Genomic DNA, 17,545 nt, shown 5'->3' with positions numbered 1-17,545 from the left:
GACTATACCAAATAATTAGCTTTCCTCATACAATCACAAAAGTCCATTCATCATTTATCCTGCAGTACTTGTTCACGCGATGTGCAATGCTTTTAACCATTTTGCCCTTTGAAAATTGATCTTACTTCGCAGTCCACTTTATTTTGTTTTTAATTAACATTTGAATTTTATAGTTTGAAAAACGTAGCTTTGAGATCTACCATCCATTCTTGTTTTTCGTACTAGTGCTTAAAGGCCTAAATATTAACTTTGCACAATTTTGGTTTCAGATCGAGATTTTTTCTGCCAATTTGTAAAAAAGAAGGGAAAAAATAGCTGCCCCCCCCCGCCCCTTGATTCTGTTGTGCCCATCTCTGACACCTTCTTTGCAGACTTGGCATCTCTAGTTGTCTGGGCCGTAACCCAGGCCTCCACACAGCGTTCTAAAGCCAGCAGCCAGTACCCGGCTTAGAAACCCCTGGTTGCCAACCCCATTCACAGTCAACCTGGAAGAGTTCCCGTTGGCGCTCGCCCTTATACGTGACCCGGGAAGGCCGGCCGGAGTGGCCGAGCGGTTCTAGGCGCCACAGTCTGGAACCGCGCGACCGCTACGGTCGCAGGTTCGAATCCTGCCTCGGGCATGGATGTGTGTGATGTCCTTAGGTTAGTTAGGTTTAAGTAGTTCTAAGTTCTAGGGCACTGATGACCTCAGAAGTTAAGTCCCATAGTGCTCAGAGCCATTTGAACCATTTTTTTGACCCGGGGGTCCCAAACGGCATCCTCCCTGTCGCCGTGCCGTTTCTCCTTGCTCCTCCGTCCTCTTTAACAGGGTGCCAGCAGCACCTCGCGTGCGGTCCGACTCCGGTCGGAGGCGAGACCTGCTGAGTTCTGACACGCACGCGCGCTGGCGTCGCGGCGGAACCGCGTCACACGACCAGATAGCAATCTGCTGCCGCCCGCCCTGATGTGTTCTCGCCGGTGTGCATGCTGTGCCAAATGGAAAGTCATAAATTCATCCCTCGCGCGATTATCGGCGCGTAACGAGGTCGCAGACGGCAACAGCTTCGTCGTGCGCTGAAACTTTGCAGATTCTGATCAACTGTACCCCGTAACAAACAGCACAAAATTTTGTAAAGCATTACATTTTAAATCAAGTGCAACTCTTTACAAGAAATTGATATTAGTGAATTGGTATTTGTTATGTTCATAGTATCGAACTCTCTTTGTTAAAAGGGATTGATAACTGTAAAACACTGGTTTGGTTCCACGAGTCGTCGAATACCACACAGAGGACGGAATGCAATTCTGCCAAACGTATTGCATCAGGAAAAAAAAAAAAAAAAAAAAAAAAGCAGGTCGTGTTTACATTACAACTGGAGAGCTCGCTGAAGGTGCTGGTAAGAAGTAATAATAAATGGAACTCAAAGTTACGAAGAAACAACATGTGGGCATATCACTCCTAGAAGACACCAAATCGCCTATACTAGTAAAATTCCGTTATGGTGAAACATTTAACTCAGTTAACACTCCATAATACCAATAGCATAATACACTCCTGGAAATGGAAAAAAGAACACATTGACACTGGTGTGTCAGACCCACCATACTTGCTCCGGGCACTGCGAGAGGGCTGTACAAGCAATGATCACACGCACGGCACAGTGGACACACCAGGAACCGCGGTGTTGGCCGTCGAATGGCGCTAGCTGCGCAGCATTTGTGCACCGCCGCCGTCAGTGTCAGCCAGTTTGCCGTGGCATACGGAGCTCCATCGCAGTCTTTAACACTGGTAGCATGCCGCGACAGCGTGGACGTGAACCGTATGTGCAGTTGACGGACTTTGAGCGAGGGCGTATAGTGGGCATGCGGGAGGCCGGGTGAACGTACCGCCGAATTGCTCAACACGTGAGGCGTGAGGTCTCCACAGTACATCGATGTTGTCGCCAGTGGTCGGCGGAAGGTGCACGTGCCCGTCGACCTGGGACCGGACCGCAGCGACGCACGGATGCACGCCAAGACCGTAGGATCCTACGCAGTGCCGTAGGGGACCGCACCGCCACTTCCCAGCAAATTAGGGACACTGTTGCTCCTGGGGTATCGGCGAGGACCATTCGCAACCGTCTCCATGAAGCTGGGCTACGGTCCCGCACACCGTCAGGCCGTCTTCCGCTCACGCCCCAACATCGTGCAGCCCGCCTCCAGTGGTGTCGCGACAGGCGTGAATGGAGGGACGAATGGAGACGTGTCGTCTTCAGCGATGAGAGTCGCTTCTGCCTTGGTGCCAATGATGGTCGTATGCGTGTTTGGCGCCGTGCAGGTGAGCGCCACAATCAGGACTGCATACGACCGAGGCACACAGGGCCAACACCCGGCATCATGGTGTGGGGAGCGATCTCCTACACTGGCCGTACACCACTGGTGATCGTCGAGGGGACACTGAATAGTGAACGGTACATCCAAACCGTCATCGAACCCATCGTTCTACCATTCCTAGACCGGCAAGGGAACTTGCTGTTCCAACAGGACAATGCACGTCCGCATGTATCCCGTGCCACCCAACGTGCTCTAGAAGGTGTAAGTCAACTACCCTGGCCAGCAAGATCTCCGGATCTGTCCCCCATTGAGCATGTTTGGGACTGGATGAAGCGTCGTCTCACGCGGTCTGCACGTCCAGCACGAACGCTGGTCCAACTGAGGCGCCAGGTGGAAATGGCATGGCAAGCCGTTCCACAGGACTACATCCAGCATCTCTACGATCGTCTCCATGGGAGAATAGCAGCCTGCATTGCTGCGAAAGGTGGATATACACTGTACTAGTGCCGACATTGTGCATGCTCTGTTGCCTGTGTCTATGTGCCTGTGGTTCTGTCAGTGTGATCATGTGATGTATCTGACCCCAGGAATGTGTCAATAAAGTTTCCCCTTCCTGGGACAATGAATTCACGGTGTTCTTATTTCAGTTTCCAGGAGTGTATAATAGAGGCAAGAAACGGAACCAGTAGCTTATCGACAGGTAGCACAAGAGGACCACATGGATAGGTTATACTGAAGAACAATGCGTGAGCACAACATCTTTCACGAATGCAGTGGTATCGAAACACCAATACTACCGAAAAAACTCCATAGATCGTGAAGGTGTTGATACGGTACTTTCCTAGCTAATAACACTAACTCACATAAAGCAACGTGACTTACACTGAAGCCATGTTGCAGGGAAACAACCTCACTCACACATCCGAATCTACAGAAGGAGTGAGTCTAAAAACGAGCCACTGAGCGTCCGTTGAGGGTAGCGCGTACTTTTCTTTAAGAGGAGGCAATGTCGATGCTAAGTTAGCCAATAGAGTGAAACAGAAAAACCGGGAAAGCTCCGGATTCGCGGCATGCTGTTTTACTGGACATCTGTGGAGCACAAAGTGGGATGTTGGAGCTTAATTTTGGACGTTGGTATTGCTGTGTCCTGAGTGAAAGAAACTTCACTGGTCTACCCAGGGACACTCGAAAATACACAGCCACGCTTCCATGTACCGAAGACAGACAAGCAAGACCCGGTATTGGAAAAGGAGTTGGATGCTGGTCTCAAGAGAAATAAAAGAGAAAGCCCCACTGTATTCTTCACCCAAGCATGGGCCTATATTCAAAATATGACAATGAGAGCAAGTCATAAAATCATACATTATGAAAGAGGAGCGAAAGACATACCCTTTCCAGCCGGCCGAAGTGGCCGTGCGGTTCTAGGCGCTGTAGTCTGGAACCGCGAGACCGCTACGGTCTCAGGTTCGAATCCTGCCTCGGGCATGGATGTGTGTGATGTCCTTAGGTTAGTTAGATTTAACTAGTTCTAAGTTCTAGGGGATTAATGACCTCAGAAGTTGAGTCCCATAGTGCTCAGAGCCATTTGAACCATACCCCTTCCAAGGTGATCTTGGAGACCAAGGGTGCAGGCACAGCTCAATCTATTCACCTTGGACAATATTGGCGTGTTGCATGTCGCATTACATCTGCAGCAAAATGTGCTGCACCCTATTACATATGTACAACAGTCATCAACCATGGGCTATGAGTGAAATCTGACCCAATCACTGAAAGATTTAATCGAAAAGCTTGCATTTCAAATACACTCATACCAACTACAACAGTATTTTATATTGAAGTCAGTGGTGGCTCCCAACCAAACATTTGCAGTTACCTTACACACAGTTCATTTGCATAGAAATGTGTGCTGGAACGTTTTTTATTTTGTCATCATATACATTCACAAATGTCAGTTTTCACCACTAATTTTATGTGTAACTAGTCTTTTCCCCATGGCTTCAACCTGATATGCATTTGACACATGTATTGAACACACTCCTCCTCCCCCTCTTTGTGTCCACCTCTTCCTCCTTCTGTCTGCCCAACTTATCCTCCCATCTCTATCTATCTATCTTCTCCTCACCACTCACACTGTCTCTTCATCTCCTTCTCTCCCTTTCTTTGTCTATTTCCTGTAACTCTTCTCTCTGACAATATTTTCTTCCCCCTCTCTCTGATTATATCCTCCTCCACCTCTCTCTTTTCATCTTTGCCTCCCCTCTTTCTTTTCCACTTGCCCACCACCCCTCTACACCATCCACCTGCCTTGTGCATCTTCCTTTCCTCTCCCCTCTCTTTCCATTTCCTTCTCCCGCTCACAATGTCCATCTCCTTCTCTATCCATCTCAATATGTCCCCAGCCATGCTCAACAGCACATGTAGCTCCTACAACACTCATCATGCATGTCAGGAGCTTGAAAATCGTTTATTTGCCCCTGATGTACAGGCCACAATGCAAAGCTGGCCGATACTACTCTAGCACAGCACACTTATCATGTAGTGCAGCCTACATGTTGGGGATTGATTGGAAAAACCGTTTTTTGCCCCTGGCCTGTAGGCTGTCCTACACAACATGCCTATCGTGTAGGGCAGCCTATACACCAGGGGCGGAAAAAACACGTTTTTGCCCTCAACTTTGCTTCCATTGCACCTATGACATTTTAAATTCCTTAGTGCTGATAGGCTGAAAGTCTTGAGGCCAACTGTTTCTGTGTCAAATTTAGTTGAAATTATTCCAGGAGTTTGCGAGGAGATCCAGGGCATACACACATACACACTGATTTATGTGTATAACACATGTGTAGCGGCAAATACTTTCATCTGCAGCCATTTCAGTGAAAGCTGTGTCATTTTAAATTGTCGTTGTCGCCATTAATTGAATGCAAGTCCACAGCATGAACAGTGTGAATGCTACGTTTTACATACAGAGGGTAATTGCTGTATTTACAGCGTCAGCATAGTGAGTAAGACCCCATGCAGAGGCATATAATGCCTGATGGGGTGCCAAATGACATGCTACTTGTGTTGAAAAATGTTCTTGAACCAGCCTTGTTGTGTGTCACAGGAAGTGGGGACCTTGACTAAACCATCTTCATCTCGAGGGTAGCACAAACCGCTATAAAGAAATCTCCACTTCATATTGTGCTGTCTGCCGATCGAGAGATTGGCTTTTGAAGCAAAACAGTACTTAGTATAGTAACCATCCCAGTTGTATTAGGCACGTCTAGATACGCACGTAACTGATTGGATAGACTTTTATCTCCCTATTAGCTCAAGCGGTGTGAATACATCCTTCATCAGCCATAAATATTCCTAGGAGATCTAGTGGCTCTTTGGATAGTGTTAACATAAAAAACTGAAAGACTTCCAAATGCTAGTCCACTTGACAAGTATGTGTCAGTAACAGACCACACACTGTTAAAAACTAAGGAATTAATGATTATCAAACATATCGAAGATATATTTGAAAAATTGTCAGCTGTCCAGAAAAATAAAGCGTTACAGCAGTGGTTCCCAACCTCCCTGTACGACATCACGTAACATCCAACATCCCGAACAAATTCGTAAGTAAGAATCCGCATAAAATGTAGTGAGAATTTATTTATACAACTGTAAGCCCTATTTCAGAGCATTAGAGTTCCATCCTCAAGAGCAACAACTTAGTTGTCAGCACCTGAGGTTGGATACCTAATGCTCTGAAAAAGCTCGTTCAGTTAAATAAATAAATTCTCGGTGCAAATGAAGCGCATTCTTACTTACGAATAGGTTACTGAGTTGCGGATATCCTCAACATCAAATTCTTTGTACCCTGAACAAAGTTAGTGATCCTGATTAAAATTAGATTATAAATACTTAACATTCGCCTTTTAAACTGACAAATGCTTTGTAATACTTAATGTTTAAATAACTGAAACTCGCGCTTTTTGTTTATTTCTTCTTTAATCCAAAAGGCATTCGGTTCTCCATATTTCTAACGTTATTTTTAATATTTGGTTTGATGTCCGTCACTGCACTTTGTAGGTCATGCACCAAGGTCATTGGGATATTATTATTATGAAAACTTTTCCCAGTACGTCATGGCAAATAAAAATACTGATTATTATGCAGTGCCGTGCTGGGCGAAAGAAAGTTCAAAGACGGTAAACCTGAGGAAGAAATATCGGTAAATGAAATTCATGATTGCTCTCAAAACACGTGAATTACGTAATGAAGTAATTATCAGTTTACTGCTTATTAATATCAAGCCACTAAGGCGACTGCCGACGCCATCGTACGAAGGAAACTGACCGACAAACCTTACATTATTTTTACGTAATAAAAAGAAATGACCGGCAACTCGATCTTAAGGCGGTTCTGCTTAGCGATATTGAATAGGTAACGAAAGAACGTGTAACTTGTTTCGTTGTGCTGCCCTCGGACAATTCGTCACCAATACTTTCTTTATAACCTCTGAAAACAGAGATACAAACATTCATACAAAGTCGTAGTTATTATCGTGGGATATGATCATCTCTGATACCATAATTAAAATCCATTTACACATTTCCAAAAAATATCTTATATTTTATCTAAAAATATGGTACACAGAACATATGTGCTTACTCTGCAACAGCCAGACAAAAATGACGCCACAAAATGACGAGAATAAATGAAGTACTAGGTCATTTGTCGTGCAGCAAGAGATATACAAAGTTCGTTTCCGTTTGGCCTCTTTAGCAAAAGCGATTTTATTATGATTTTATTTACAACACGAATTTTTACATAGAAAAATAAAAATAAATTCACAATGTATCAGAGTATTGATATGCTTCTGTAGGTATTTTTCATCTCCGTCTTTACACGAACATGACGTCACATGAGGGCAAAGTATAGTTTATGTATTTCATGGCTAACATATACGAATAACGCTATGAACTAGGCCGAGCGAGCGGTCAGAGGAAAAAGGATGACGCTCTGTCTGCCGGTCTGCATGCCCAAGTTAACTCAAATTTTAACAGCCTAGTCATCCACATCACTGGTCAGATGGGTTCCGCCTCAAAGTACAGTGCACAGATATGGTTTCGGTCTGTAGCCAAAGATGAGACTTACCTAGCAGACGAGAACAGAGCATAGAGAGTCTTTGCACCTTGCCAGTGGCTTAGCAACTCGCGTAGCGGTAAATGACATGAAGGATGTTTTCTAACACACGGCCGGCCGATGTGGCCGCGCGGTTCTGGCGCTGCAGTCTGGAACCGCGAGACCGCTACGGTCTCAGGTTCGAATCCTGCCTGGGGCATGGATGTGTGTGATGTCCTTAGGTTAGTTAGGTTTAACTAGTTCTAAGTTCTAGGGGACTAATGACATCAGCAGTTGAGTCCCATAGTGCTCAGAGCCATTTGACCCATTTTTTTTCTAACACACGCATTTAAGACCTTATTGATATGTGCAGTGCTACTCAGTGGCAACCACATTAAGTAGACTGTATCAGCGAGGCTGGAGGATGGAGGACAGCAAGAAATTCTTTTCACAGACGGATTCCAGTTCACTTTGCAGAACGTTTGTTGTAGCACTTTCGTCTAGAGAAAAGTGGTATTTGATTCAGTCTTAAAAACACAGTGAAAACAGATCAGTTTGATGGTACTGAGGTCCGGATGTGAGGAGGTCTCTTTTCAGATGGAATGTACAGTGCTCCACGTATCCACTACAGAGAGAAATGCTTTTCAAGCCCAAAGGTAAAGGTATGAAGTATATTTTACTACTTCACAATAGTGACTTACAGTGGATTTAATGCTGTTTTATACCATATTTTTATATTGCCTTGTAAGCTGTTTTAAATGTCCGAAGATACCTGATGATGGTCTGAGGAGTGAAATCGGTTGTTGTAAAGAAGTATTTACTAGCAAAGTTCTTGATGGTGAACCTTTACTTTTTTAACTGTCGCAGTTAGAGCTGCGATTTTTCAGAGATGTAATTCGTTTGCACTTCCGTTCACGCAGACTCGAACTGTTGTGGTGAATGAATTTCTATCTCTTGAAAATATCCATCGCACTGACCTAAAGATCATGTCTCGGATGCATTCGGCAAACGATTTTCAGCTCCTATGTCCCAACCATGTAGTCTTCGAATTTCTTTACACCGCTGTTTTAGTAACTTTTCTCACAGCGAGGTCTGCTACCAAGAGAGATCTCATGCATGCAACGTAGGCGTCTAGCATTTTTACACACATCAATTTCCAAATCTCACAGTTAAATTTGTGAGAATGAAGTAGCGCGAAAATTACGTCTCGAAAGTGACAAATATTTCTAGAAATTAAAAGTTTAATACATGACACTTTTCAGTTCTTTGAGTGATGGCCTACCGATGGGACTTGCTCACCGCTAACATTACAATCAGGTGAAGGAGCACTTTCTAAAGGTCGACCGTACCTTCTATCAACCACGTATCCCACACGGTTCGTAATCCGACGGGTAGAACAGATAACCCACAGGAAGTCGAATGGGGGAAGAGAGAGAAATGAAAGATTCTAAATGAAGAACATAACGAAAAATAACGCAAAGGCTGACTTCGCGAATATGGCAGGACGACCGAAAGAAACACCATTCGTCTCATTTACACGCTAACATACCCGTAGCTTTCAAACCCATGTTCAAACACGTAGTGCTAAGTAAATTACCGATAATGCTGACTGAACAGTTTAATTTTATATTATGTAAATTATGACGTTGCCAAAGTTGTGAGAGTTTGTTGCTATTGTAATTTTTAAATTAGCTGCATGGCATATCTTCTCCTCAAATTTTCGAATGCTTTACAAATGCTGTATTTCTCTGAATTGCAATTTCTTGCATGATAAGGTAAAGCGATATACTAAGTTCTGATGTAAGCAAATTATTGTTATTACATTAAAATATTTTCTATATATTTATGTTATTACTAGCCGTGCTCGGCATGCGCTGCAGTGCCATGAAAGAAAAAAAAGTTTTTAGCTTTGTAATCTGCTTTTGAAGTGCTTTTGGACGCACAGTACTTTTGGTTTTTTCGTCTGGTGCGTACACGAATAAGTCAGACGGTTTCGCGACGCGTGTGCAAGCCACATGCAGTTGTCCATGAGAGAAGCATGGATTTTCCAGATTTAGTCCACACACTTGTAGTGATTGCCCCTGCGCCTTGTTGATGGTCAGTGCAAATGCAAGTCGCACCGGAAACTGCAAGCGGATGAACTCGAACGGCATGTCCTTTGAAATCATTTGGGGTGCATGTAACAGCACGTCTTCTCCTATAAAATTTCATTTTAATATTGTAGCTTCGATGATATTGTTCATCTTTTTCACTGACAGTCCGGTACTGTTGCGATGCCATGGTGGATTGATATTTCCTAGACGAATAAGAGGCACGCCTGTTTTTGGCATCAACACGATGGCGGCACGCCCGGCGGACGTTCCTAATCGCAAGTGTCGGAAAGTTCTTGACCGACTAATCTGAAATTTTGAGACAACGCTGCATTATGATATGCCCGTGGTTTTATATCCTTTTTTTAAAAATACGTTTGTGAAATGTGTTGCGAATAGTTTTAGTAGTAAAGAGGCAATGAAACAAAATATCATTCGTGTCGCGGCAGTTACTCGCGCATCTCAGTGCTTGTGAGGTTATATCTCCTCAACTGTGTGTCGTACTCCTCTTTTGAAGGTGGGACGGGTAGGAAACTTCGCGGGCGTACGGAGAACAATTCACCAAAGTTTCATCGCAATCGAATGTATGGTTTAGAAACTCATAGAGGACGAACATACAAAGATATATTTATATAGATTACTAGTTATTACCCGCTACTACGCTCGCCTATCGGTAATTTTGTTATGATGAGTGATGGTGAGCTAGTAATTTTACGAGATGTCTCTGTATATAATTGTGTAGTGATGTGTGTATAAGAGATGTATGCGACGCTGGCATGCAGGTAGATAATGAACGTATTTCTATTATTTTGCTGTGTGTCGACTCTGAAAGAGTTCATTACACTTTCTAATAATATTTAAAAAATGCCTTGATTCATTACATTCGATCAGAAGCAGAATTTTGGGGGTTTCTCTGGGTCACCTACTACTGGTTGTGAGAATTTCGTTTTCTACCAACCGTTACTGCCTTCAATTTTAATGTAATATGGTGCCTACATTTTTGATCCACCACCCTGTGAGGACTAATTCATGATTAACATAGTCAGTTAATAGATCATAATCAAACGCAGCCTCACGGACTGCCTCCCACCTTTTACATGTAAAGGTTCTGTTGTGTGCATAGTTCCGTGTACTCAGCGCGTACACAACTTTCCCACTAGAGCGCGCCCCGCTAAGCACAACAGCGCAGGCGCAGCGCTCGTCCACCTCCGCACTACGAGATAGCGCTGCCTTAGAGACGGACCAGATTCTGCTTCCGCCGATCCGTGTATTAATATGTAACGCATCCAATGAGATTACTGCTAACGTAGAACCTTTTTCTCCTCGCGGATCACACTCGCGCAGTGATAACTGATTGCGCGAGGTATTATAACGAGTGTACAGACCTCCGATTAGCCAGTCTGCATTAGTCTGCATTTATCTGCACCTGTCTGTACATTAGTCTGTACCAGTCTATAGTCAAGTTTCAGTCTGCACCTAATAAGATTATCATATTCCTGTACATAGCCATGAAGAGAAATGTATAGACACTTTGTCAAGTATCATAGATATGTGAGAATAAGCTTAAGGTACCAAGACCAAAGGAACTTCAGATTGTCAATTGTAAATAGCATCCAGAATCAAGTTAAGTAATGTTTATGCTTGTTATTACTTTAACAAATGTGTGTGAAAATTAATCAAGTTCTGTTTAAAGTTGGTCACCATCAACCTGCTACTCTAAGCGTGCAAGTGGCATTTCTATCATCTGAACTAACGGTAGAAGATAAACACGCCACGATAAGACCACGAGACTTCGTTAGAGCGACAAGTCAAATAATCTGATGGTGTGTGGTACCGAAGGTCTTACAGTACGCACACCACAGTTTCGAATGTCTGTTTGTCGTACAGCCTTTAAATGACGCAGTCGTTGTGAGTCTTCAAGCATCTTGGAAGCTGTAAGAGACAAGAGACGCTCAGGATCTAAAATGCGACGCGATTGCGACTATTCTGATGTGTCTCTACCTCTGTATCTCTGCATCCAAGATTCAGCGTACATGGGGCAGCTCTGAGGTTTTTTGGATTCGAGTAACGTTCGCAGCTTGAACTCTCTTACAACTATGCGCTAAGTCGGGTTAAATGTTTGCGAGATTTATAGTAATAATTTTATTTTTGGATCTCCATCAAAACTCTCCAGCTATGCCAGGTGACGTAGGAAGCCAATACCATAAACTACACACACATTAGCATTGTATGTGATCCGTCCTGGAATAATCTTTTGGCACTAAGATCACGCCAGCATGCCTTTCACGTATACGATATTTAGTAATGTTAATGGTACAACTCTCTAAAGTAGCCTATGGTCTTCTTCAGAGTTCAAACTATCTCTATACCAAATACCATCGGAATCGGTTCTGTGGTACAGGCTTGGAAACGAAAGACAGCGAGTTACTTTCGCAGTTAATAATGCTGGTATTAGTAAGGAAGTGTGAATTAAACGCGTTGAGAACTGAAAAAGCATTATATTGATTACGTTGAATCATATCACATAGAGCAAACAATAAAAGCATTTTCACAAATATGATAAAGTTCAAAAGTAAAGAGTAAAAAGTTTTTCAAAGAGTAAATATTTTTCCTTAATTTGCACTATATTCTTGAACTCTGTCAATATCTTATCCTACTCACTTCGTAAAGTAGCTCATCTTCTTCAAGAGGGTTTAAGCTACCTCGCACCAAAATTCTTGGATATCGGTTTAGCGGTTTAGTCACGGAAACATAAGAGACTAAGTTACTTTCACATTTATAGTATTAGTATGGAAGTATGGATTAAACACGATGAGGAGTCTATAAGCATTGTGTTCTAGCTGTTACCCATGGCTGCGCTAGTGTATCAATAAAATGAAACAAAATGTGCTTATGGTTTTACTGGGTAGGAAATCCCGGTTGGGTTGTTCGAGAGATTGGTTCAAGTCTTTTCGTTTGATGCCACTGCAGTGACTTGAACGTTGATGATGATAAAATGATGAGGACAACGCGCATATTCAGACGCGAGCAGAAAAAAATCGATTGGGGCGGTTACTGAACTCAGGAACTCATGATCGAGAGACAGCAATGCTAATCACATGACCACTATCTGTTTATAGATATCTGAATTATAAGAGAGACTTGTTGCCTTTCAGTGGCTAAAATATGATGATTAATAGGAGAATTGAAGTATGGATTAAATATGTACAGGACTGTATGAACTTTGTATTCATTACGTTGAATCGTATTATATAGAACATATCAAACAATAAACGCATTTTCGGAAATATGATGAAGTTCAAATTCAAAGAGTAAATAGGTGTTTCAAAGAGTATTATTGTTCATATCTCGCTTAATTCTTCAAACCCATAAATACATTGTACTACACACTTTCTAAAACAGCGTATGTTCTTCCTCAGCGATCATGCTATCTTCATACATAATTTTAACAAAACGAGCAGTTTAGTCGTGAAGCGTAACAGGCAGTTACTTTCACTTTTCTAATGTTAGTGTGAATTGAAATGGTAGGCATGTGTGGTACATTAAAAGTGTGAATGACCGCGAATAAAAGTAATATTGGCAGGAAGGGGGGAGAGGAGAAGGAGACAATAAAAAAGTGCGACACCCGCCAGGACCGAACTCCGGACCAGTGGCGCGGCTTCTCACATGGACACTTGTTGCAGGTGTGCGTGGAGCGCGGCTGGCGCGAGTACAACTCTGAAGCCGGAGGGGCCGCGCCGCGCGACACGTGGAACCTGTGGTGGCGCACGTCCGGCTTCCCTCTGTCCCACTACAAGCAGCTCAAGGCCTGGCAGGTAACAAACAGACACAACAAGCTCATTGGGACGCATACTGTTGTAATAGTAATCCACCAGAGCTGTTTTTAATTTTTTTTCATTTACTGTTATACACTACTGGCTATTGAAATTTGCTACACCAAGAAGAAATGCAGATGATAAACGGGTATTCATTGGACAAATATGTTATACTAGAACTGACATGTGATTACATTTTCACGCAATTTGGATGCATACATCCTTAGAAATCAGTACCCAGAACAACCACCTCTGGCCTTAATAACGGCCTTGATACGCCTGGGCATTGAGTCAAACAGAGCTTGGATGGCGTGTACAGGTACAGCTGCCCATGCAGCTTCAACACGATACCACAGTTCATCGAGAGTAGTAACTGGCATATTATGACGAGCCAGTTGTTCGGCCACCATTGACCAGACGTTTTCAGTTGGTGAGAGATCTGGAGAACGTGCTGGACAGGGCAGCAGTCGAACATTTTCTGTATCCAGAAAGGCCCGTACAGGACCTGCAACATGCGGTCGTGCATTATCCTGCTGAAATATAGGATTTCGCAGGGATCGAATGAAGGGTAGAGCCACGGGTCGTATCACATCTGAAATGTAATGTCCACTGTTCAAAGTGCCGTCAATGCGAACAAGAGGTGACCGAGACGTGTAACCAATGGCACCCCATACCATCACCCCGGGTGATACGCCAGTATGGCAGTGACGAATACGCGTTCACCGCGATGTCACCAAAAACGGATGCGACCATCATGATGCTGTAAACAGAACCTAGATTCATCCGAAAAAATGACGTTTCGCCAGTCGTGCACTCAAGTTCGTCGTTGAGTACACCATCGCAGGCGCTCCTGTCTGTGATGCAGCGTCAAGGGTAACCGCAGCCATGGTCTCCGAGCTGATAGTCCATGCTGCTGCAAACGTCGGCGAACTGTTCGTGCAGATGGTTGTTGTCTTGCAAAAGTCCCCATCTGTTGACTCAGGGATCGAGATGTGGCTGCACGACCCGTTACAGCCGTGCGGATAAGATGCCTGTCATATCGACTGCTAGTGATACGAGGCCGTTGGGATCCAGCACTGCGTTCCGTATTACCCTCCTGAACCCACCGATTCTTCTGCTAACAGTCATTGGATCTCGACCAACGCGAGCAGCAATGTCGCGATACGATAAACCGCAATCGCGATAGGCTACAATCCGACCTTTATCAAAGTCGGAAACGTGGTGGCACGCATTTCTCCTCCTTACATGAGGCATCACAACAACGTTTCACCAGACAACGCCGCTCAACTGCTGTTTGTGGATGAGATATCGGTTGGAAACTTTCCTCATGTCAACACGGTGTCGACACCGGCGCCAACCTTGTGTGAATGCTCTGAAAAGCTAATCAGTTGCATATCACAGCATCTTCTTCCTGTCGGTTAAATTTAGCTTCTGTAGCACGTCATCTTCATGGTGTAGCAATTTTAATGGCCAGTAGTGTAGATTTTAAGCGAAGCTTACTTTCCAATTTCGACCTAGTTTTGTTCTGTCATATTTGTCAACGATAAAAGACAGTCCTAAATTTTACGTACAATATAAATAGATTTTCATCAAAGATATAAATTTAATAATGAACTATATCTCTGACAGATCAATCGATATTATAACATTCATGCAAAAATATGTCAAAACAAAAGTAAATTGTAACTGAAAAATAACATTTTAAGATCTTGTATCCCAAGTGATATGACCAGGGTGATCAGAAACTGTCTGAAAAGCCTGTAAGGATAAGATGTGCTGAGAAATTAATGTTAGGAAATATTTATATACGTTGTTCCATTTCCGAGTTAATTGTCATTGCAGAGGTTTCAAGCGTTTGTTTGCCTGTAGGCGTCTAGGACTACTTCGCAGGTTTTCTCTGTAAAGGCACATTTTCCAAATTCTAAATAAATGTTGGCGGGTGCCACTGATGGTATTGCCATACGGGGGGCTCAGAGGAGCTCTCTGCCTTTGTATTCACACATGTGTCAATGTCGCAGCCGTTCGTCATCACGCCACAGGAGGGCATGAAGCAGTAGGTATGAAAAAGCATAAGCACTTTTGTCTGCTTCAGATCACATTCAAATTTCGTCGAATGGCTTTCAGCGGGTCATAGTGGTTCAGCCTGTACACCAGAGCAGAAATAGCCATGGTTCGACCTAAAGGGGGTAGGATCACGTTCAATGGGAGTGTCCTTAGAGTAGTAAGGTTTAAATGTCCTGGGATGCCAGCAGCGTCAGAGACTGTCGAGAGTGTCTCCTTTTCCTCATCGTACTGAGAACTGTAATTTGCGACCGCGAAATGTGCGCGAATCAACGCCCCAAGGGATCTTCTTCCTGTCGGTTAAATTTAGCTTCTGTAGCACGTCATCTTCATGGTGTAGCAATTTTAATGGCCAGTAGTGTAGATTTTAAGCGAAGCTTACTTTCCAATTTCGACCTAGTTTTGTTCTGTCATATTTGTCAACGATAAAAGACAGTCCTAAATTTTACGTACAATATAAATAGATTTTCATCAAAGATATAAATTTAATAATGAACTATATCTCTGACAGATCAATCGATATTATAACATTCATGCAAAAATATGTCAAAACAAAAGTAAATTGTAACTGAAAAATAACATTTTAAGATCTTGTATCCCAAGTGATATGACCAGGGTGATCAGAAACTGTCTGAAAAGCCTGTAAGGATAAGATGTGCTGAGAAATTAATGTTAGGAAATATTTATATACGTTGTTCCATTTCCGAGTTAATTGTCATTGCAGAGGTTTCAAGCGTTTGTTTGCCTGTAGGCGTCTAGGACTACTTCGCAGGTTTTCTCTGTAAAGGCACATTTTCCAAATTCTAAATAAATGTTGGCGGGTGCCACTGATGGTATTGCCATACGGGGGGCTCAGAGGAGCTCTCTGCCTTTGTATTCACACATGTGTCAATGTCGCAGCCGTTCGTCATCACGCCACAGGAGGGCATGAAGCAGTAGGTATGAAAAAGCATAAGCACTTTTGTCTGCTTCAGATCACATTCAAATTTCGTCGAATGGCTTTCAGCGGGTCATAGTGGTTCAGCCTGTACACCAGAGCAGAAATAGCCATGGTTCGACCTAAAGGGGGTAGGATCACGTTCAATGGGAGTGTCCTTAGAGTAGTAAGGTTTAAATGTCCTGGGATGCCAGCAGCGTCAGAGACTGTCGAGAGTGTCTCCTTTTCCTCATCGTACTGAGAACTGTAATTTGCGACCGCGAAATGTGCGCGAATCAACGCCCCAAGGGAAGAGTGGTTTCATTGATGCACTTTATGCCGTCCTCTGAGCCCTTTTCGTGTCGATCCTGATTGTCGGTGTGTCTGAAAGCTTTTCGTCGGTCACCCATAAGATAACCGTGTGATTTCAACGTGGGCAGTGCGGTTCTGACCTCCGTCGCAGAGCCTTTAAAAAAAGGGGTGAAATGTGGGTAACAGGGTGTATGACTACCATCCAATTGTGTGACACGTCCACTGTGTCGTTGGGCACAATTGTAGTAAACTTTGGTGCCACTGTGACATTATTAACTCACCTAACACCTCACTTGACGTTTCAGCTCTGGCCTTTATTTTGCATGTATCGACAACATTCTCTTTGACGGGCGCCGAGCCTGAGGCTGATAAACGCTTTTGCACTACGACAGAGGAAAGTTGTAGGCACCACCAAATTTCCGACTTACGAGGTATCGAAAAAGTAACTCTTTAATTGTGTTGCTTAGTGTAGTTTTTGAGCCAAAAAATAATTTATAACGCAATTTTACGATACTACAAAATATGTTGAAGACTGGGGAGTGCTTACTTGTACGCGGTAAGAAATGGGTGTACAAATAAAGTTCAGAAAATTTGAAGACAGCAACTGAAACACATCAAAAAAGTTTTTCATCACCTCGGTATTGGAATACAGATAAACATAAACATCATTTCCGCCCTTTTTATTGCTCATGAAAACCACACATTGCATGTTGTACCACATACCGCGAGACCTTCAGACGTGGTGGTCCACACTGCTTTACACACCGGTACCTCTAATACCAAGTAGCACATCCTCTTGCATTTATGCATGCCTGTATTCACAATGTCCTGTGCTGTGGCTGCACGAAAAGCGTTTTTCAACATGGTGGCGTTGCTGTCAGGATTCCTCTGGGCCATAATCCGTAGGTAGCGGTCATCCACCGCAGTAGTAGACCTTGGGCGGCTTCTGCGAGGTATGTCAT

General features: G+C 43.5%; 1 protein-coding gene across 1 annotated transcript in view; it reads left to right on the top strand.

Moving 5' to 3' along the window:
• Positions 1 to 17,545, top strand: part of LOC124712153 (probable tubulin polyglutamylase TTLL2) — a 416,983-nt gene that overhangs the window by 204,648 nt on the left and 194,790 nt on the right. Inside the window, exon 3 of the mRNA XM_047242449.1 lies at positions 13,163 to 13,294. Coding sequence (XP_047098405.1) covers positions 13,163 to 13,294 — 132 coding nt within the window. The remainder of the gene's footprint in view (positions 1 to 13,162; positions 13,295 to 17,545) is intronic.

Source organism: Schistocerca piceifrons, chromosome 8 (genome assembly GCF_021461385.2).
Source record: "Schistocerca piceifrons isolate TAMUIC-IGC-003096 chromosome 8, iqSchPice1.1, whole genome shotgun sequence".
NCBI classification, from domain to species: Eukaryota; Metazoa; Arthropoda; class Insecta; order Orthoptera; family Acrididae; genus Schistocerca; species Schistocerca piceifrons.
Note: the sequence above shows the minus strand (reverse complement) of the source record. Positions and strands in the feature narration are given on the sequence as shown.